A 21,840-nucleotide genomic window follows, 5' to 3' on the forward strand; every position below is an offset into this window, starting at 1 on the left:
GCAAAACCGTATTCGCTAGTACCGAAAATTTCTGATCTAACCTCGATTCCAGACTGGCAATGGTGTCGGAAGAAACTACACGGGAAGCCGGAGAAGTGGGATTAGTAGGAGGAATAGGAGGGTAGTTAAAGGAGACATAAACAATTTGAGGAGAAACAGAAGGAACAGATTGCATCGCAAGACGAAGCAGAGCTAAGTCTACTTTCCCTAAGCGCTGCTTTTCTAATTCTGTCTTTAGCTAATTTCTCCGAGTATGAACTAAAAAACTTCCATTGAGAATCAGTCCAATCACTACACTCGTTACATGTTCGATCTGCTGAACAAACCTGTCCCCTACACTTAACACATTTAGTGTGAGAATCATACTCTAATTTGGATAATCTAGTTTTACATCCTGAGATGCAAAACCTAACTCCCGACGGACTAGAATCCGACATGGCAACGCCTAAATAAAAAGCAAAATAACAACAACGCCAAAAAAGAGTACTTCACCAATTCCGAAGATCAAATCCACAAGAAAAAAGCGAAGCAAAGTCATCCAACCACACCGACCACCGATGTTCACCGGACGCCGGCAGGAAAAGAAATTGGATTCACCTGGGCAGTTGTACCTGGTTCTCCCGCGAGTGGAGGGAGATGACGTCATCACCACCAGTGTTGGCGACGCCGACGCGCTAAATTTGAATTTAGTATCCTGCCGCTCGTGGAAATCACGGCTCTATAATTGTTCGGTAAGACACTACAATAAAAGTAAGGTTTTCTTAGGATTTTTGGTGATGTTCCGGCTTACGACAATTTTCGGGTTACAACGCGTCTCAAGAACGGAATCCCCGTCGTAACCCGGGGACTGCCTGTATTCAAGAGCAGACAGTACTATAGGGTGTTTGTTATTCAACTGACTTTGCTACTTATCAGAAAGCCAGACCCCCAAAGCATCTGTTAAGTTGAGGTGCTGTTGAATAAACTTTATTCTTATAGCGTTGACCATAAATACGAGTAGGTAATGTTGTTCAAAGGAAACACTCAATAACTCTCACTCACCATTTTACAACTTTTAAATGGTTAATAAGTTGAGCATGCTACATTTTGAGAACATTTCTTTAAGAGATTGAAACCAGGATTTCTGTTCATTCAAAGTTTGGACATTTATATTGAATATTTTACTGTTTACATCAAATTACATTCTCTTGTACTGGGACTGGATACTACTACAGCAGGCTAGTTGTACGTTTCTTTTCATATTAATGAATACTGGAACTGTACAATAGGTCTACTGTACTGTAACCCATTTAACATTCATTAAGAGATCAACCACCAACTACTAGGTGTTACTCTGCAGAATTTATGACTATATTCCATATGACAAATTCTTATTAAGATGAACTTTAATGACTGAACTAGTCACAGTAGAAGCACTGCTTTGGTATTTTTACCTGCATTTTTATTTCATTAAATTCTCAGGGTTGTTCACACACTGAAAGAATAAGTACTATATTTGCTATGCATGAGCTTTCTAGGAAAATAATTTTTAAATGCCTCTACATTCAGGGATCCACAAAAGTTTTAAACTATATTTGATGAAACATAGGTTTATAAGTAGTATATTCATTCATTTCTGTATAATATATAATTTCCAAATCCGCCCTAGTTATTTAAGAAAAGTGTTAAATTCTAAGTCGCCGAATAACCCTGATAGGTTCCAGCGCTTGGCCTTTATGACTTTAATCTCTAGCAATGAATCAATCTTCTGAAGTAGTCAAAAGGCAATTGGGTTCCCCACCAGATTCTCCTGAACATACTATCACATGTTTAATCACAAAATCTTCAATTAATTGAACCACTCCATATTCAAAACCAGAAAATGAATACAATGTTAAGACAGCTTACCTCCAAAAAAGTTTCCTTGTGCTGTACTCATTCTCCACTTTGAAGAATATAATCCTGTTTGAGAAGGAGACACCATTTCGATTGATATATCAGCAACTTCACCTGCCGCTAAAGAGTTAACCGTTACATGTGATGGGGCCCCCATCTGTTCTCCACCAGTAAATATTAAGCTGCAGCCTCCTGGCCATCCATCCTCACCAGTGTTTTGAATTCGCCAGGTTTTTATGAATCTGAAAATTAAGCAGCAATATCTTCATCTATTAATGGCATCACAAGATGATTAAATTAAAAATAAAGTCACTTGTGACTGCTCTTCTTCATTGGGTTCAAAGCTCTAGAGTTTCCAACACGCAATTCAAAAATTTCAGAAAGAAGGCCTTACAAGCTGCATTTATCTCTTAGGTACTATGCTGCACTTGTTATTGATACATTTTTCTGTTATTTTGTTATCTTTACTTTCAGTGCTTGGTGGATGGCTGCCAAAGGTGAAAAGCATAATGTTTGAAGAGCATAATGTTCATCTCAAGCTACTACATATATTGTAAATGTATTTACATCTAAGAGAGAGAGAGAGAGAGAGAGAGAGAGAGAGAGAGAGAGAGAGAGAGAGAGAGAGAGAGAGAGAGAGAGAGCCTTCATATTATTACCTTGTGCTTGGTGGTACACTTTCTCCTTCACCTATCGTTATGTCTTTAACAAAGGTCATCTGGGGGAGTTTATTAAATACTTGAAGGTCAAAATATGCACAAACAGCTGCCTGCAGGTTCCTGTGAAAAAGTTTCATAATGAGCAAGATGTACATCACTATATTTAAAGAAAAATAAAATTTTCATTATTAAAATGAAGTTTTATTGTATACTTACCGAACAATTATAGAGCCGTGATTTCCACGAGCGGCAGGATACTAAATTCAAATTTAGCGCGTCGGCGTCGCCAACACTGGTGGTGATGACGTCATCTCCCTCCACTCGCGGGAGAACCAGGTACAACTGCCCAGGTGAATCCAATTCTTTCTGCCCGTCCGTCCACCTAAGGGGAGGAGGGTGGGTATAATCATAATTGTTCGGTAAGTATACAATAAAACTTCATTTTAATAATGAAAATTTCATTTTTATTGTAGTGTCTTACCGAACAATTATAGAGCTGATTACACATTTATGGGAAGGTGGGATTCAGTGGACCACTAGTATTTTTAAATGGTTACATTTATTGCAATACCAGTAACACTCAAGGTGTCTGTTGTACCTTACCTTGTAAGAGAGCTACAGCAGACTGTTACTGCCTCTGGTCGGTGCTCTTCTTACTATTGTAGAGGAATTGGAATTTGACCAAAGTTAGCCTCTACAGGAGTGGAATCCTTCCATAGTTCAAGCGAGTCAAGGCTGACTGACGGAGGATAGTAACAACAAAGATTGCCCTTGCCCTGGGCTAAGACCAGAAATTCAATTATACAAAACATTTGTCACCAACACCAGATTTAAAAACATATATACCCAACCATTGTAAAATCTGACCTAACAGACTGGTGAGTATCCCAGGTACTCAGTACCCCCAGCAGCTTCCTTGAACTCGACAACCTATTCAAGGTGAAAAGTTAGCATAGAGGTGACGACCCCTGTGCCGTTTCTCCCAACACCATGCCAGAAACCGCCACCGGACCTAACGTTTTACAATTCTCGAAAAACCGTTTCTATCTCTTTGAGATAATGAAATCGCAAAAACAGGAATTCGATCTCCAGAACGTGCTCTGAAGAATCGAAGCTAAAGATAAATTCTTTCTGAATGCTAAAGAAGTTGCCACTGCTCTAACCTCGTGAGCTTTAACTCTCAGAACGGAAAGATTGTCGTTCTCGGACTGCGAGTGAGCTTCCCTGATAAGCTCTCTAATAAAGAACGATATAGCATTCTTAGAAAGAGGACGAGAGGGATTTTGAACCGAGGTCCAGAGCTTAGAAGATTGTCCTCTAATACCCTTAGTGGCAAACAGATACTGCTTAATAGCCCTGACTGGACATAAGAGCCTTTCTTCCTCCTCATGTCCAACCAAATCAGATAAGTTCCTTACCACAAAACTCCTCGGCCAAGGATTAGAAGGATTCTCATTTTTGGCTAGAAAGGTCAAAGATACCGAAAATACAGCATTGCCTTGAGAGAAACCGACTCTTTTGTCTATAGCGTGCAATTCGCTGACACGCTTAGCAGAAGCTAGTGCAATAAGAAAGAGTGCCTTCTTAGTCAAGTTCCTGAGTGAGAAAAACCGACTTCAAAGGCTCAAACGGTGGCCCCATGAGGAACTTAAGCACCACATCTAAGTTCCAAGCCACTGTATCTTGCGGGAGCTTAGTGGTTTCGAAAGAAACCTAATGAGGTCCGACAGATCTGAATTGGAGGAAATATCCAAACCTCGATGTCGAAAAACCGAAGAGAGCATGGCTCTATATCCTCTGATCGTGCGAAGGAGCCAGTTTCTTAGAGTTTCCTAAGGAAATAGAATGAAAATTCTGCTATTTCTGTTAAAGAGGTCGCAGAAGTAGAGACTTTTGTAGCACTTCTACACCACTCTCTGAAGATTCTCCACTTCCCTTGATAGAGTTTGTTAGAAGACTCTCTCCTACAACGAGCGATAGCTCTGCAGCTCTTCTTGAAAATCCTTTCGCTCTGACAAGATTCCGGACAGTTCCTGAACCCTGTCAGAGCTAGAGCGGACAAGTTTTGGTGGAACCTCTTGAAGTGAGGTTGTTTGAGAAGCCACTTCTCTGGAGGAAGAAGTCTGGGGAAGTCTACTAACAACTGGAGAAGGTCCGGGAACCACTCTTTCGGGCCAAAAGGGAGCGATTAACGTTAGTGTTACATTGCTTGTGCGACATGAGCTTGTTCAGCACCTCTCTTATTAGACCGAACGGAGGGAATGCATAAGCTTCCAGACCCGACCAATCCAACAGCATTGCGTCCACCGACCAAGCTAGAGGATCTGGGACTGGAGAACAAAAGAGAGGAAGACGGTTGTTCCTTGATGTCGCGAACAGGTCTATTGACGGTCGTCCCCAAAGGCGCCAAAGTTTCTGACAAATCTTGTTGTCCAAAGTCCACTCCAGAGGTAACACTTGCTGTTGACGACTTAAACTCGTCCGCCAGGACGTTCATCTTTCCCGGAACAAATCTCGGGACTAGCTGAACCTTCGCTTCGTTTGACCACAGGAGGAGATCCTTGGCTACTTCGTACAGAGAGAGCCGTGGAGTTGTCGGAATGCACTGCCACTACTCGACCTTCTACTAAGCTCCGAAACTGTCTGAGCCCCAAGAAAATTGCTAACAGTTCCTTTACATTTATGTGGAACTTCTTCTCCTTCTTCTCCGACCAAGCTCCTGAAGTCCGTTGATTTCCCAGTAGGGCTCCCCAACCTGTGTCCGATGCATCGGAAAAGAACTGTAGGTTCGGAGGATGGGTCGTAAATCTAACCCTTCTTCCACCTTGCTCGAGAGAGCCACCACCTTAGGTCCTCTTTTATTTGATCTGTGACAGGAAAGGTAATCGAGTCTGGTTGTGTCTTCCTGCACCAAGAGGCTCTCAGGAAAAACTGCAGAGGTCTCATGTGCAGTCTTCCCAACGTCACAAATTTCTCCACTGACGTCAATTTGCCCAGGAGCCTCATCCACTGATTGCAGAACTTACCTTTTTGTCCAAGAACTGCTGAACTGTCTCCAGACAGCCTTGAACCCTCTTCGGGGACAGAAAAGCCGAAAAACTTGAGCATTCAGAATCATCCCCAAATAAAGGATGCTCTGAGATGGAACCAACTGGGACTTCTGTTTGTTGACCAGAATTCCTAACTTTCTGGCAAGATCCAGAGTTGTTCCAAGGTCCTTCATGCACCGACTCTCTGATTCCGACCGGAGAAGCCAATCGTCCAGATAGAGGGAGATTCTTACTCCTAATATGTGCAGCCAGCTTCCTATCGGGGATAGAACCCTGGTGAAAACTTGAGGAGCGTCGCTAGTCCGAAGCAAAGCGCTCGAAACTGAAACACCTTGCCTTGCGAACATGAACCTCAGGTACTTCCGAGATTCGCGATGTATCGGAATGTGAAAATAAGCGTCTTGCATGTCCAGAGAGACCATCCAATCCCCCTGTCTGATGGACTCCAGAACCGACCGAGTGGTCTCCATATGAAATTTTGTTTTCTGGACATGCAAGTTCAGGGCGCTCACATCCAAAACCGGCCTCCAGCCCCCTGATGACTTGGGAACATAAAAAAGGCGATTGTAAAAGCCTGGAGGAAAATATCCCCTTCTATCGTTTCTATCGCTTCTTTGAGAACAAGCGCTTCCACTTCTGCGGCTAGCGCCAGAAATTTGTCTGAGCCCGGAGAGTATGCCTGGAATGGAATTGGCACAGGTGAGAGCGAGGGAGGTGAAACGAGAGGAATACGATAGCCGAACTTGAGTACTTGCACTACCCAGGCTTCTGCTCCGTCTGTTTTCCCATTCCTCCCAAAACAGAGCCAGCCTGGCTCCCACTGGGTGCATGAAGAACGAGCTTTCCATTTGGAAGGTTTGTTAACCTTGGCCGAGGCCTTAGACTGAGGTCGCAAATTCGACTTCGGCTGAAAGAAGCGCTTGGGTTTTCTCCCTCGAAAAGGCACTTGGGCCAGAGGAGAAACCGAAGGAACAGTCTCCACAGGAGCTTTAGGTCTCTTAGTAGACTGTGCCAGTAAATCCGAAGTAGATTTCTTATCTAGCGCAGACGAAATTGACAACACTACATCGTCTGGAAAGAGGTTATCTTTCACAAAGGAGCAAACAAGAGAGCAGACTTCTGTTGGGAAGTAACCCTTTTAGAAGCAAAGGAGCACCAAAGTTGCCCTTTTCTTAAGGGTACAAAGGCGATGAGCGAAGCTAACTCATCACATCCATCCCTAATGGATTTGTCCGCGCAGGACAGAACACCAATCCATCCTCCGCTAACTCCTGAGAAAGAGAAGGACAGTCTTCGATCTTGGCCGCTAAAGCGCCAATAGTCCAATCAAGGAAGCTAAAGACTTCCAAAAGTTTAAATTGATTCTTTACAACGTGGTCCAACTCCGGCGCTGTAAAGAAAACTTTCGCTGCGGCGAAAGCAGATTTCTAGAGGAGTGATTAAATGGAGAATCTCCCTGGGAGGAGGCAGAAACTCCCATGATAAGGAGCTTCCCCAGTTACATAAAACCTATTACCTCTTACGAAGCACTTAGAGGGAGGGTAAGCAAAAAGAGCCTTCCCATAAGTCTCTTCATACGACATCCATTTCTCAGTCTCTTTCAACGAATGTCTAACCGCTTTAGATAGAACAAGTTTTGGGAGGAGAGGGTCTGAAGTTTTCCTCCTCATCAAAAAAGTCGAAGTTGGGGAGCGCGGAGCAGCTTTCTCAAAATAATCTGGATAAGATACCAGAAGAAAACTAAGGAGACGTGAATAAAACAACGAGAGGTGATGTGAATCCTCCTCCTCTACTTCTTCTTCATTCTCCGATACCGCCGAAGAAGTAGACGGAACTACAACGGATCTGAAGGTTTCGAACCAACCCTTGGACTCATTCATCCAGTTGGTTAACATCTCTAACTGCTTGCGCAAAGCGCCAGAGACGAATCAAAAACAGTTAACGTTAGGCTTGGAAGAGCCTAAATGTCAGCAGGAGGTGGAAAAACTACTTGCGCCTCGCTTGGAGCCGCCGAAATTCGAGGCGAAACAGGCGCATCAGGTGCGTAACAGACGAAAAAGCGCCTAAAGAAACACCCTTAGAACTGCTAGCTACAGCGCTAAAACCACAATCTCTACTAGTAAGATGGAGCCGAAAAAGGCACAGATTGAGGCGACGAATGAGCCGCTAACGGCCGCGGCGCAACCCTACTCTCAGGCTCCTTATACCGCTTGACTGGAGGAAGGTTGAAGAATCGGCGCCTGAACGCCTCTTTAACGGGAATGCGAAAAACCGGGCGCGTGCAAATTCTCGCCAAAGGAGCGCCGCGCGACCGGAGACGAATCGCTTGAATCATTCGAAAGGCGTCTGACCGCAACACCTTTCCAACGCTTAACCAAGCCCTGTTGAGGCGCAACAGGCTCAACAAGAGAGGCGCCTGTCTGTGGGCAAATCCCGATCGACTCCCTTGGACTTCCGGTATGTCTTCTCCCCGGTGCGGGGGAGCTGGACAGTGACCTTTGTCTAGGAGACGTGTCAGGACAGACAGACGCACCCTCAACTACACTCTACTGAAGCCGCTTTCTCCAAAAACGTCTTAACTGAATTACCAAGTTGCAAAACCGTATTCGCTAGTACCGAAAATTTCTGATCTAACCTCGATTCCAGACTGGCAATGGTGTCGGAAGAAACTACACGGGAAGCCGGAGAAGTGGGATTAGTAGGAGGAATAGGAGGTGTAGTTAAAGGAGACATAACAATTTGAGGAGAAACAGAAGGAACAGATGCAAAGACGAGAACGCAGAGCTAAGTCTACTTTCCCTAAGCGCTGCTTTTCTAATTCTGTCTTTAGCTAATTTCTCCGAGTATGAACTAAAAAACTTCCATTGAGAATCAGTCCAATCACTACACTCGTTACATGTTCGATCTGCTGAACAAACCTGTCCCCTACACTTAACACATTTAGTGTGAGAATCATACTCTAACTTGGATAATCTAGTTTTACATCCTGAGATGCAAAACCTAACTCCCGACGGACTAGAATCCGACATGGCAACGCCTAAATAAAAAGCAAAATAACAAACAACGCCAAAAAAGAGTACTTCACCAATTCCGAAGATCAAATCCACAAGAAAAAAAAAAAAGCGAAGGAAAGTCATCCAACCGCACCGAACCACCGATGTTCACCGGACGCCGGCAGGAAATTGAATTGAATTCACCTGGGCAGTTGTACCTGGTTCTCCCGCGAGTGGAGGGAGATGACGTCATCACCACCAGTGTTGGCGACGCCGACGCGCTAAATTTGAATTTAGTATCCTGCCGCTCGTGGAAATCACGGCTCTATAATTGTTCGGTAAGACACTACAATAAAAAGACAAAATATGTAATTAGGAATCATCCATTTGGAATTATGCGTATATCATAAATGACAAGTTCTACATATTTATTTTTCTTGACATAGGTATAAGTTTAGTTATAGAAAACATTTTCCAGGGCAATTATGTAACCCATACGAAACAAAGTGGCAGTTACTCAGATAGTAGTCTACTGTAAATTAACCCTTTGAGATTATGATAATGTCATTCTACGATATGCATGATATAAACTGTCACTGGCAGAGAATTTTTAAATTAGTCAAAAATATTTCTGTTCCCGGAATCATTTAGATGATGTATGAGAAGGCATTGGAGGAAAGCTCCACTAGCAACTGAACATAAATGCAAGTACCAAACACCAATACCTACAACACTATTAATAACTTGCACCCTACAGACATATAGTTCCACAAAATGCATAGCCTATTGTAATCTTTTTAGCTATTTCTGTTTGTGGGTGAGAATGATTGACACTTCTATACCAAAATGACTGTGAATGGTACTCAAAACCTTTGCAAATCATACAGGTTACATTACTTGATATATTTGATAACTCTTCAACTAATCTCATCTCAAAAAACCACAATAACCATAGTATCTTTTATCATTCCTTCCCATACTGCCATCCCTTTAAAAATGATATTGTAATGATACAATTAAGTTTGTTCATACTTACCTGGCAGATATATATATAGCTGATAATTTCCCGACACCGACAGAATTTAAAACTTACGACACACGTAGTGGGAGTCAGTTAGTACCCATTCCGCCGCTGGGAGGCGGGTATCAGGAATCATTCCCATTTTCTATTCATAATTTTTATTTCCACTGTCTCCTGAGGGGAGGTGGGCGGGTACTTAATTATATATATCTGCCAGGTAAGTATGAACAAACTTAATTGTATCATTACAATATCATTTTGTTCATGCAACTTACCTGTCAGATATATATATAGCTGAATCCCACCTTTGGTGGTGGGAGAGACAGAATAGAGGATTTAGGAAACACATATGTGCAGCTAATTGATATCTTGATTCCTTACCTGTTAGCATAGCTGGCTTCGTGATTACTGCCACGTAAGTCTGCTTGTGCTACTAGAGTTGCCAGCGAGGTAGAGACCTATATAGCTGGTGCACTCCAGATGATCTGTCAACAGGGGCGAGACCACGACGTGACTAGACCATGGACCATACTAATGAGGGCAACGAGACAAAAATACCACCACCTGGCTTAGTTTACCAAAGGTATCCCACTTAACTAAGCTAATGGAAGGGAGACCCGCCCCAGGCGGTCACCCCACAATAAACACAAATTAAAAAACCCCCCCCCCTAATCCCTAAAGGATAGGATGAGTGTTACCTCCTGCCCCCAAAACAGTGTCTGCAGCAATGTATGGTCCGAGGGAGAAGCAATTTTCGTATGTCACTTTCACCTCCCGCAGGTAGTGTGAAGCGAACACCGAATTGCTTCTCCAAAATGTGGCATTCAAAATATCTTTGAGAGCCATATTTTTGTGAAAGGCTACCGAAGTAGCAATAGCTCTCACTTCGTGAGCTTTTACTTTCAGAAGCTTTAATCACTGTCACTACACTTATTATGCGCTTCTTGAATCGTATTCCTGATGAAGAACGCCAGTGCGTTTTTCGACATAGGAAGATCAGGTTTCCTCATGAACACCACAAATTGTCCGATGAACCTCTGCAAGCTTTAGTTTCCGTCTGCAGATAGAACTTTAGAGCCCTGACAGGACACAGGAATCTCTCACGTTCGTTTCCCAAACTATATCTGCCAACCCTTTGATTTCGAAGGACCTCGGCCACGGGTTGGAAGGATTTCTCGTTCTTTGCTAAGAACATGGGACTTAAAGAACACACCGCACTACTTTCTGAAAAGCCGATCTGCTTGCTAATGGCCTGAATTTCGCTACCCTCTTCGCCGTCGCCAGAGCGGTTAGGAAGATCGTTTTCTTCGTCAGATCCTGATAGAAACTGAATGAAGCGGTTCGAAGTTACTCGACATCAAATATTTGAGTACCACATCCAAGTTCCACGAGGGTACTTTAGTCTGGACTACCTTCCTAGTTTCGAACGATCTAATGAGATCGTGAATGTCCCTATTATTAGACAAATCGAGTCCTCTGTGTCTAAAGACTACAGAAAGCACGCTCCTGTAGCCTTTAATAGTTGGAACAGCCAACTTCACTTCTTCTCTCAGATGAAGAAGGAAGTCAGCTATCTGGCTCACAGAGGTTGTGGTGGAGGAAATGCCCTTCTTCCTGCACCAGGATCTGAAGACGGCCCACTTCGATTGGTACAAAGCGATCGAGGAGGGAGGGGGGCCTCCTTGCGGTGGCGGGCAATCGCCTTCGCCACAGGTCTTGAAAAACCCCACTCGCTCTGGCCAACTTCTTGATAGTCTGAACGCAGTCAGACTCAGAGCGGGGAGGTTTTTGTGGTACCTCTCGAAGTGGGGCTGTCTGAGTAGATCTTTCCTTAAGGGTAGAGTCCTCGGAAAGTCTACCAGGAAGGACATCACCTCTGTGAACCAGTCGGCTGCCGGCCAGAAGGGGGGCGATGAGAGTCATCCTCGCTCCTTCCGATGCCGCAAACTTCCTCATCACTTTCCCCGAGGATCTTGAGCGGGGGAAAAAAGCGTATATGTCTAGGCCCGACCAACTCCAAAGTAGGGCGTCTACTGCGACTGCTCCCGGGTCCAGAACTGGGGAGCAATAGAGTTGAAGTCTTCTCGTCCTGGACGTTGCGAAGACATCCACCTGTGGACAGCCCCACAGGTTCCACAGCGACTGGCAAACCTCTTGGTGAAGGGTCCACTCTGTCGGCAACAGCTGTCCTCGTCGACTGAGAAGGTCCGCCCGAACATTCTGTACTCCTGACACGAACCTTGTCAGGATCGTGACTTCTTGCGCTTTGCCCACACCAGGAGTTTCCTTTGCGATGGCAAACAGAGAAGGCGAGTGAGTTCCCCCTTGATTTCTTAGGTATGCCAGCGCTGTGGTGTTGTCCGCATTGATCTGAACGACTTTGCCGGATACTTCTTCCTGGAAAAACCTGAGAGCCAGATAAATGGCTGACAGCTCTTTCAGATTGATGTGCCAGGACACCTGTTCCCTCTCCAGGTGCCCGACACGTCTTTCCCTCCTAGTGTTGCTCCCACCCGTGGACGACGCGTCGGAAAACAACACTAGGTCGGGGTTCCGAAGTTTGAGGGAGAGCTTCTTGCGAGCTTCCGAGGATCTGACCACCAACTTAGGTGATCCTTCACCTCTCCTCGTTAAGCACAAGATCGCCTCCAGATCTTGCTGTTCTTCCAACTGTTGGCTAGGAAGAATTGAAGAGGTCTGAGGTGGAGGCCTTCCCAGAGAAACAAACTTCTCCAGTGAGGAAATGGTCCCCAGCAAAACTCATCCATTCCCTCACCGAGCATGTTTCCTTCCCCAGAAAGGTCGCCACTTTCTCCAAGCATTGAAGTTGTCGCCCCTGGGACGGAAAAGCCCGAAAAGCCACTGAGTCCATCTGAATCCCCAGATAGACTAAAGATTGAGACGGCGTCAAATGCGACTTTTCGAGGTTTACCAGAAGCCCCAGGGACTTTGCTAACGTCATGGTCGTGTGCAGGTCCTCCAGACACCGTTCGCGCGATGAGGCTCGAATAAGCCAGTCGTCTAGGTAGAGAGAGATCTGTATATTCTCCAAATGAAGCAGCCTTGCCACGTTCTTCATTAGAATGGTGAAAACCATCGGCGCTGTGGTCAGACCGAAGCAAAGTGCCCTGAATTGGAATACCTTCCCCTTCAGGACAAATCGCAGGTATTTCCTTGATTGGGGATGGATGGGGACGTGAAAATACGCGTCTTGGAGGTCCAGTGAGACCATCCAATCCCCGGTCTCAAGCTGACAGCACCGATTGAGTCGTCTCCATCTTGAATTTCTTCTTTTCTCACAAAGAGATTTAGACTGCTGACATCGAGGACGGGTCGCCACCCCCCCGAATGTTTCGGCACCAGGAACAGGCGGTTGTAAAACCCTGGTGATTCCAGGTCGAAGACCTGTTCTACCGCTTGCTTCTCGATCATTTGTTCCAGCAGATCGAAAGCACTTTCTGCTTCTCTCCTCGATAAGAGGGAGACAAATCCTTTGGTGTTGAGGATAGCGGGGGCGACTTCAAGAACGGGATCCTGTACCCTTTCCTCACGACCTCCAGCGACCAAGGGTCGGCATCTCTCTCTTCCCAGGCTCTCGCGAATCGAAGAAGCCTGGCTCCTACCGGCGTCTGAAGGACTTCCGACTCACTTCCTACTCTTTGACGGAGCAGGGGTTTTTCCTCTGGAAGAGCCTCTTCCTCGGGAGGCTGCTTTCGAGGAAAGTCCAGCACGAAAGGGCTTCGATTTCTTGGCAAACGAAGCTCCAGAAGATGAAGCAGCTGCTGGCCTTCTAGAAGACTGAGCCAGAAGATCTTGCGTTGCCTTTTCCTGAAGGCTTGAAGCTATGTCCGTTAACCATAGCCTGGGGAAAGAGATGGTCTGAGAAAGGAGCGAAGAGCAAGTCCGCCTTTTGCGTTGGAGAGACGGATTTGGCCGTGAAGTTACAAAAGAGCGCTCTCTTCTTAAGAATCCCCGAGCTAAAGTGCGTAGCCAACTCCTCAGAACCATCCCTGACGGCCTTGTCCATACAAGAAAGTATGCTGGAACAGCTCCCCCAGACTAATAGTATCAGAACTCCTTGACCTTGCATCTAAAAACTCCAAGACACCAGTCAAGAAAGTTGAAGACCTCTAGAGTCCTGAGAGGCCTTTTAGGTGAAAGTCGAACTCGTTATGGGTCCACGTGACTTTTGATGAAGACAGAAGGGCTCTTCTGGAGGCGTCTACGATGCTCCCAAAGTCACCTTGAGCAGAGGCTGGTAGTTTAACGCCTATGTCCTCTCCGTCTCGTACCACATGCCTCCTTTACCGCAGAGTCTTGAAGGCGGTAAAGCTAAAGAGGACTTTCCTGACGCTTTCCTCTTCTCCATCCATTCATTGACTTTCCGGAAACGCTTGCTTCGTGGAAAGCGACTTCTCATTTTAATGAACCCCGATGCCTTCGTTGCCTTAAAAGAAGAAAATTGAGAAGGAGGAGTACGAGGGGCTTCCGGTTGAAAAGTTTCTCCGAACTCCGACTGTAGCAGACGCATCAAAACTTTATAGTCTGATGAGACGTAGCGGGTTTGTTGTTCTTCCTCTGCTTCTACTAAATCGTCGCTAAACTCCTTCCTCAGAAACTGGAGAAGTAGGAGGAAACTCTGAAGAAAACTGACGACCATGAAGGGTTCCTTCATCCACCTGAACTTGCATCGGTGAGGGACTGGTGTCTACCAGCGCGCGCTTGGCGTCCGAATCCGCACGTTTGGCGCCGACAGGTGCGCGCTCGACTTCTACCAACACACGCTTGGCGTCCACTGGCGCGCACCGAGCGTCCACTAGTGCACGCTTGGCTTCCACTGGTGCGCGCCGAGCGTCCGTCAGCGAGCAGCTGCCGCTCACTGGTGCACGTTTATCCACAACAGGTGCGCGTCTGGCGGCACCTGAAGCGCGCTCCACTTGCACAGAAGCGCGTCAGGCGTCGATCACTCGCTTGCGAACATGCGAAGACTTGCGAGCGGGAGATATCATCCTCGAGAGCGAGAAGCGAACTTCTCACCTCCTCTAGAGAGCTGCTGGGGAGCAGAACGAATTCTAGAGGGAGACTCGAACGAAGAGAGAGGCGAGCGAGGAGAAAGAGCGGGTCTTGACTTCTTCACAGGAAGCTTCTCATCCTTCCTACGACGCGGAAGAGCCTCTCTAGCAGCAAGAGCGTCCTGAAGTTTGCTGCTGCAGTGACTGAATCATTCTCTTGTTAGGCGAATCTTCCTGCTCTGGGGAGGGACTGTTTTTTTATCCTGTGAGCAGGAGAGCGGCGAGGGGACGCCCCCCTCCTCCCTCCCAGGTACGGCCTCTTCCCGAGCTCTGGAGCGACCGTATCGCTCACACGAGCTAACTGAATCCAAGTCCGAAGACTCTCTACGCCTTTTCTGCGGCGGAAAAGCAGCGAACGCACTGTCAGGCGAAGATCGCAAAGCGGCGAACTAGGACGTGAAGCGTCAACATTTACGCGCCGTCCTTTTCAGCGGACGTGAAGCACCCTTGAGAACTCCACACGTGGGGATGAAGCCTCCGATGACGAAAAACACTCCTTGAGGAGGCGTGCACGCGACGCTCCCCTGGCAGTCTGGGGATTTTCATCAGTAACTGCCGAAGGCACGTCAGATCGGTGGGGGTTCCTTGTAACCCTCCTTCGGCTTTCGACATGCTCCCTCCCCAGGTCCTGGGAGTCAAGCAGAGGTCCAGGCCTAGAGGCGAAACGAGGCCGATCTGACGCACCCTCCACTACACAAGGGGTATCACTGCACTTTTGCACGTCACTTTTGCTCTCAAGAGCCAACACTTTTGATTCTAGATTACGAATCGACTCCAATATGAAGGATAAAGTATTACTCTCTACAGACACTGTTTCAGGGCCCGGAGGCAAAACTACAGGGTTAGGAGCATTAACAGAAGGGGAGGGTTAACAGGAGAAACATTTAATATCTGAACACCTGAAACACTCCTGGAGGAAGACCTCCTTAACCTATCCTTTTCAAGTTTCCTAAGATAGGTCTCATACGCCTTCCACTCAGAATCTGTTAGTCTTTCGCACTCCTTGCAACGGCTTTCATACACACATTCATGCTCCCTGCAACTCTTACATACCGTATGTGGGTCTACTGAAGCTTTCAGTAGCCTACCTCTACAATCAGTTCTAGAGCAGAACCTAGCGCTAGCTGTACTAGACCCTGACATATTATTCCAAGAAAAGTCCAAACCAAAATCAAATCAATCCACTAATAACGTGTGCCTAGCCACCGATCCAATCAATTAATCCAAAAAAAAGAACCAAAAGGGATACTCAAGTAGCAATAAGTTTCCAAATCCAGACGGAGGTGCTGTAAAACAGATGTTCACAACACCGGCGACAGAAAAAATTATGAATAGAAAATGGGATGATTCCTGATACCCGCCTCCCAGCGGCGGGAATGGGTACTAACCACCTGACTCCCACTACGTGTGTCGTAAGTTTTAAATTCTGTCGGTGTCGGAAATTATCAGCTATATATATATCTGACAGGTAAGTTGCATGAACAAATATCTTTATTATAACACCTCCATTGCTTCCAAATGTGTTTGTGAAGAAATGAAAGTGAATGTGTATAACTTTCTTACAAATACTCTGGGTAAATAAAAAAGCTACCGAACTGTCCACGGTAACATTTCACTTGCGCGTATAATACCTTTGATCATAATAATGAATCTCTTATAAACAATTGTGCTTTTTGTACATTACATGAGCTGTTTTACATATAGTTTTCATTTAGATGTCATCCTAGGACAGGGTTACATAAAGACTGTCAGCAACTTTACCGACAATAAACTTGAAGGATACTGGCAACAGGGAGGGTTTCCATTTTGTATTCAAAGATTTTGTTCATAACAATATACAGCACATACTATTTAAAGCACACATTATTTTACACAATATCTCTACAATTCTGTGATATGAAGGGATATATTTTTTCACTGTTTTTTTTAATGAAGCTTAACCCTTCTAAAACTCAAAGTATGATAGTTGGTTGACCCAGAACACTTCTCCCCTGTGCATCCTGATATACACATTTAAATTGTACAGTTTTAAATGTCAGTGACTTCTTTAAGATTTTAGGTGTAGCTTTTGATAAGATATTTACTTCTGAGAAGCATTTGCATAATATTACCTCCTATTTCTCAACAGTTGGTATCTTATGGAAATGCGTTCAAATGTTTCATAATGAAGCTATTAGTTTTAAGTGTTTTAACTCCTTTTTTTGTACTTGTTTGGAGTACAGAACTGCTCTCCAGTGTGGTCTTTTGGTGCTGGATCTGACCTCAAACTCTTGTAGTTTTGATATCAGTAAAGTTTATTTTGCCAACTCGTTATGGTGACTTGTGGGACAGATGTAAAGTGAGCTCATTATATTTGTTGCATAAAATGTACTAAAGCAACAAACATCCACTGCACTCTTCTTTAACGGACCTATTTGTTGTTGCTCTTACCAATACGTAGCCTGCAGCGGCAAACAGTGTGTCGTTTTCTGTTATCAAGTTTAATACCAGTCAATCTGATAGGGAGTTGTATCTTGTCTACACCTAAAATGTGGAATACCAATCAGTTTGCTAAGGAGTTTTATCTCGGCTATACCTAAAATGGGGAATAGTTTGCCTAATGCAGTTATGGAATCTCCAGATCTCCAAATATTTAAGATTCCTGCTCTCTGCTGACATCTCTTGAATTTCAAGTGTATTTTTTTTTCATTACCTCCTATTTATTTACGTATCACCTTTTCCTATAATTTATCTCTCTCGGCAAGATGATTTCCCTTGTGAGTATATGGTCTGTTGACTCTTTCATAAGCTTTCAACTGAAGATTTTGAGAAAGAAAGAAAGATACTATTTAAGATTCCTGCTCTCTGCTGACATCTCTTGAATTTCAAGTGTATTTTTTTTTCATTACCTCCTATTTATTTACGTATCACCTTTTCCTATAATTTATCTCTCTCGGCAAGATGATTTCCCTTGTGAGTATATGGTTTGTTGACTCTTTCATAAGCTTCAATCAAAATGAGATTTCTGAGAAAGAAAGAAGCGATACTAATTCAGTGTCTTCTTCAAACCCAAAAACTTGTCTTCCAATGTTCTTATTTTCTGTCAATGTATGTCGTGCGTTATATTAGTAATCAAAAGTACTGTTATTAACATGTGGTAATACTAAGGGCAATTTAAGCTATGTTTAATAAGCCTTGCATCATAAAATATGCTTACACAAACACCTTTGCTGTTAGAATGCCATACTTGAATAAAGAATAGCTTAGTTAGGCCAGATCTCCTTTCTAATGGAGGGCAAGTCCTCCAACCCTTTTTAGTGTCCAATGGATATTTGGCTTTATTTAACATGTGTAGCCTAACCTAGGTTACACAGCGGTCTTCAATATCATAATTATCACATCTAGGTCTGCCGCAGATGCAGAGTAGCCAAGGGAGACAGTGTTAGGCATGAGAAGTCTGACTGTGAAAATGGGTCAAACCTAATCTTTCCTAGATTGCCATATCTATCCTGACCTAACCAGGTTTTATAACTTCCTACCTTGACTTTGGATGCCATGCCCTGACCTATCCGAGGGGATTTCGGTCCCCCTGGATGCTACCACTGAAGTAACACCTACTGGAAATACTAGGTAGCTATACCTAGATCTACAGGACTAGCTAGTAGAGGTAGCTAGTAGGTAGGTACTACTACCTAGTAGTAAGTTTACGAGGTCAAATTATACCAATGACATACCCTTGGTACCCCTAGGTCCATGACCTCCTGCAGACTAACCTTAGGATGATAAAAATTTTTCAATTTGTCAATTTCACGTTACGTTCCACAGGTATATTAAAATTTTTCCTCGACTCTTAGGTTAGGCATCCTAGATTTAGCCTACTTTACCATCCAGACGCTAAGTCTTACTGCCCCATTAACCATTGGTATCCACGACGCAAACACCTAGGAAACTATAGTAGGCAGAGATGAAGGCATTTTCTAGCAGAAGGAAAAGTTACTCACCAATCTGTCATTTCGAGATAGAACTTAGCATTGATGTCATTGAGGTGAGCCCCCACTAGGGTCTGCAGTTCCTTGATAAGGACTTCTTTGTCAGTCGTCCCTAGGCAGTTAAATTGCCTCAAAAGACCAGCATCTAAATCCTCATCAACTTCCATTTTCGATAAGTTAGTGTGATAAATATATTCAAATTATATATATATATACGACAAGTTCACTTTGTTGACGAGAGAAATGTACCATGTATAAACGACGTGACTTCGAGGTCTCACTCAGCTACCATTTTTTTTTTATATTTATATTTAAATTTTTTCGTTGGCACCTCATTTGGGCAGGTTAATAGCTACACGAAACATTATATATTATTGCGGGTAAAATTATATAATCTTTTTAAGGGAAGCTAAAGTTGGCTTACTCCGTATTTGTATTGTCATTGCGTTTGGAAATACAATAACTGGCAATTTTATTCTGCATTACCTAAACACATTCTATTGGACTTTGGAATAGCATTCAACTCCCTTTATATGTTGTGCGAACGTTTCTGTTTCTGCCGACCCTACAAACCTGATCGGTTGCTGTCCTTATTGCACGCGCTGAGGTCACTCAAATAAAAATAAATAAAACGACAACAATAATAACGGCGAAATTGATAAAGGAAAATAATGACGATAATGACTGTAGAATAGCATTCAAGGTATAACTTGAAGCCCTACGCACACTTGACTGACAAAATATAAATACTAGTAATTAATGAGGAAACGTGATTCTTACGATGTCTGAGTAGACTATAAATATACGCTACACACTGTTTGAAAAAGAAAAAAAAAAGAGAAAACAAGGTGACGCAGCATAACAAAACTTTTGACAGCTGATGGTGACATATAAAGTATGGTAGTAATGGAACACACAAAATGTAATTCAGTCATTAACTTCTACCTGGAATTTCACAACGAATTGTATTTAGAAATCATAACATTCACATTGTGTGTGTGTGTTTTTTTTTATTATTATTTCAGCATAAAGATATCAAATTAGAATAAAGTTTTTTCTTTAACCGAAACCGTTTTCATAACGGTGGTTTTAAAGAAAATATGTACAATTTTACCAATAATTGAATCGTGGGCGAATCCCTGCGCAACATCACACATAGCGCCAACCCTCCCCCCCCCCCCCCCCACACACAAACCTACCCCTCTTACACATGTCCTTCACTAATGTTCATTCAGGCACTGCCTAATTGGGATTGTAAGGCCATTCTTTTCCAGTGCCTCTTTTACAAGCATTTACCCAGTTCTTTCTAGGCCTTCCTCCTCCTCGTTCTCATTTTCAGAATTCTAACAGAGAAAGAAACAATTTTTATAATCGACCTTAATTTCATGCAAACATCTTGAGCCACTTGTTGAAGTAGCTATAGCTTGACAAAAAAAATTCATGGGCCATAATGCTCACTTCAGTCATCTTATTGCGCTTGCAAGCAGATGGTTAGCATTTTTCATAAAAAACTTATCTGTGTGAAACTTTCGACCCATATTGTGGCTCAACCTGGCCCTTGTGGCCACAGTTAGATCAAACTTGAATCTGCATGATGTAGGTTGCGTAATGATTCAACAACTTAAAATCCTGTTGTCCTTGGAAAGATTTATACAGATTTTTGTTATCCTACACAAAACTTTGGACTCTGGAGGGGGTCGGGGCATAATTCGAACAAACTTGAATCTGTAACCTTTTTGCTCAATAAAGCCTTTATGTGAATTGCCATTTCTGGTGTGACAGGCAGCTCTAGGGAGAATTTTAGATTACTGCAACAGTAAATTTTCAATTGTGCTCATCCCACCCACCACCACCTTTGCAGCTTTCAGCAAACTTAACTTCTGGGTAAGACCTACGATGCTTTGTGCCAAGTTAAGTTAAAATTGGCTCAGTCATACATCCATAGAGAACACGCGAATTTGATCAGAAAAGTTCATCCACTTCCAGCCTAGGTTAAGGCTCAAATCATTCTTGAGTTGGATATAAAATTTAGGCCAAGCACTGGGACCTATGAGGTCATTCAGCGCTGAAATGGAAATTGACAGTAAAAGGTTTGAAAGGTGTAACAGGAGGAAAACCTCGCAGTTGCACTGAATCAGGCGTTAGGAGAGGATGGAAAGTAAGATGAAGAAAGAATATAAGAAAGGAGATACAGTAAAAGGGACCGAAGGCTCGCTGCAAAAACCTTAAGTAATGCCTACAGTGCACCGCATAAGGTACATTGACGGAACTACCCATCTACGGGGTAAAATCATTCTTGTCTAAATTCTTAAAATGAAAATTCAGAAGGAATGCTTAGGTTTATACCCAGGTCAGATTTGTATGAAGGGTCTCAGCTATAGTATATCTTGATTCCTGGTGCAAACAGTTTTCTTTGCTTTCCCTCAACTCACTAACAAATTGAAAGTAGTAAAGAACGAAAATATAAAACTCACACCCAAAAAGAAAAAAAATAACAAAGCAGTGATGTAAATGCGTTTCTGTGTCATCATTTGAGTACATGCTGCATTTCCATGCAATAATGAATCTGACAACTTGTCAAGCTGGCCTCTGCTGGGTAACTGTGCACGTATGCTCAAAAGTTAGTGTAAGATATGCTAATTTACTTTATAAGTAGCGATAGGCGCCGTTTTGTTTTTTGGGTCCAGATCAAAATGATTTTAAAAGACAATCTCTTGCGCAATCTATTTCATGAATAGTTTCTTCGTACTAAAGCTTTTAAGTGCGTATGAAGAGTGCACTTGAAACTGAAACGCTAGTAAAAGTTAACTGTTCAATATCCATTTTACTGCTTCTTTAAAAGTCTTAAAAGATTCCATCAGCATTTACACTTTATAACGAACATTTTAATGGTTGTGAAAACATGTCATAAACATGACAAAGTCTGATCATGAAATTCTATCGACATACAATGGAAATTTCTGGATTCGCAGCATCTACGCCTAGAAGATGAGGAAATAACTAACAACCTTGAGCGGTGTTGCTTTTGCATGTCGAATCAAATCTTCCATGTCGCTGAACGCCCAGAGTTCTCAGCGTTAACGGGGACTTTCTTCAACTTCGGCGAATTGCAGGTAATCTGGACGCCATTCACCACATTTCCAGTCGGTAACGGCATCGATTGTGTGAATTCAGTTACTTTGTCATTTTGGTTTCTCCTAAC

At 43.6% G+C, this 21,840-nt stretch overlaps 1 protein-coding gene across 1 annotated transcript; it reads right to left on the reverse strand.

The window, feature by feature from the left end:
- Window positions 1–1,858: 1,858 nt before the first annotated feature.
- Window positions 1,859–18,913, reverse strand: LOC135216014 (protein ILRUN-like). The gene is made up of 3 exons (XM_064250946.1): window positions 18,651–18,913; window positions 2,535–2,654; window positions 1,859–2,117 (listed from the first exon to the last, which is right to left on the reverse strand). The coding sequence occupies exons 1-3, from the start codon at window positions 18,803–18,805 to the stop codon at window positions 1,874–1,876; spliced, it is 519 nt and encodes a 172-aa protein (XP_064107016.1). The 5' UTR covers window positions 18,806–18,913; the 3' UTR covers window positions 1,859–1,873.
- Window positions 18,914–21,840: the final 2,927 nt, after the last annotated feature.

This window comes from Macrobrachium nipponense, chromosome 6 (genome assembly GCF_015104395.2).
Source record: "Macrobrachium nipponense isolate FS-2020 chromosome 6, ASM1510439v2, whole genome shotgun sequence".
Classification (NCBI taxonomy): Eukaryota; Metazoa; Arthropoda; class Malacostraca; order Decapoda; family Palaemonidae; genus Macrobrachium; species Macrobrachium nipponense.

Bases quoted from the DNA above. Each gene is read 5' to 3' on its own strand.
- LOC135216014 (XM_064250946.1), bottom strand. From the start codon at position 18,805: ATGGAAGTTGATGAGGATTTAGATGCTGGTCTTTTGAGGCAATTTAAC. The intron at 2,655-18,650 runs GTGAGTAACTTT...ACTTTTTCACAG, and splicing joins TATCTCGAAATGACAGATTG to GAACCTGCAGGCAGCTGTTT. The intron at 2,118-2,534 runs GTAATAATATGA...CTTAATTTTCAG, and splicing joins AGTGTACCACCAAGCACAAG to ATTCATAAAAACCTGGCGAA.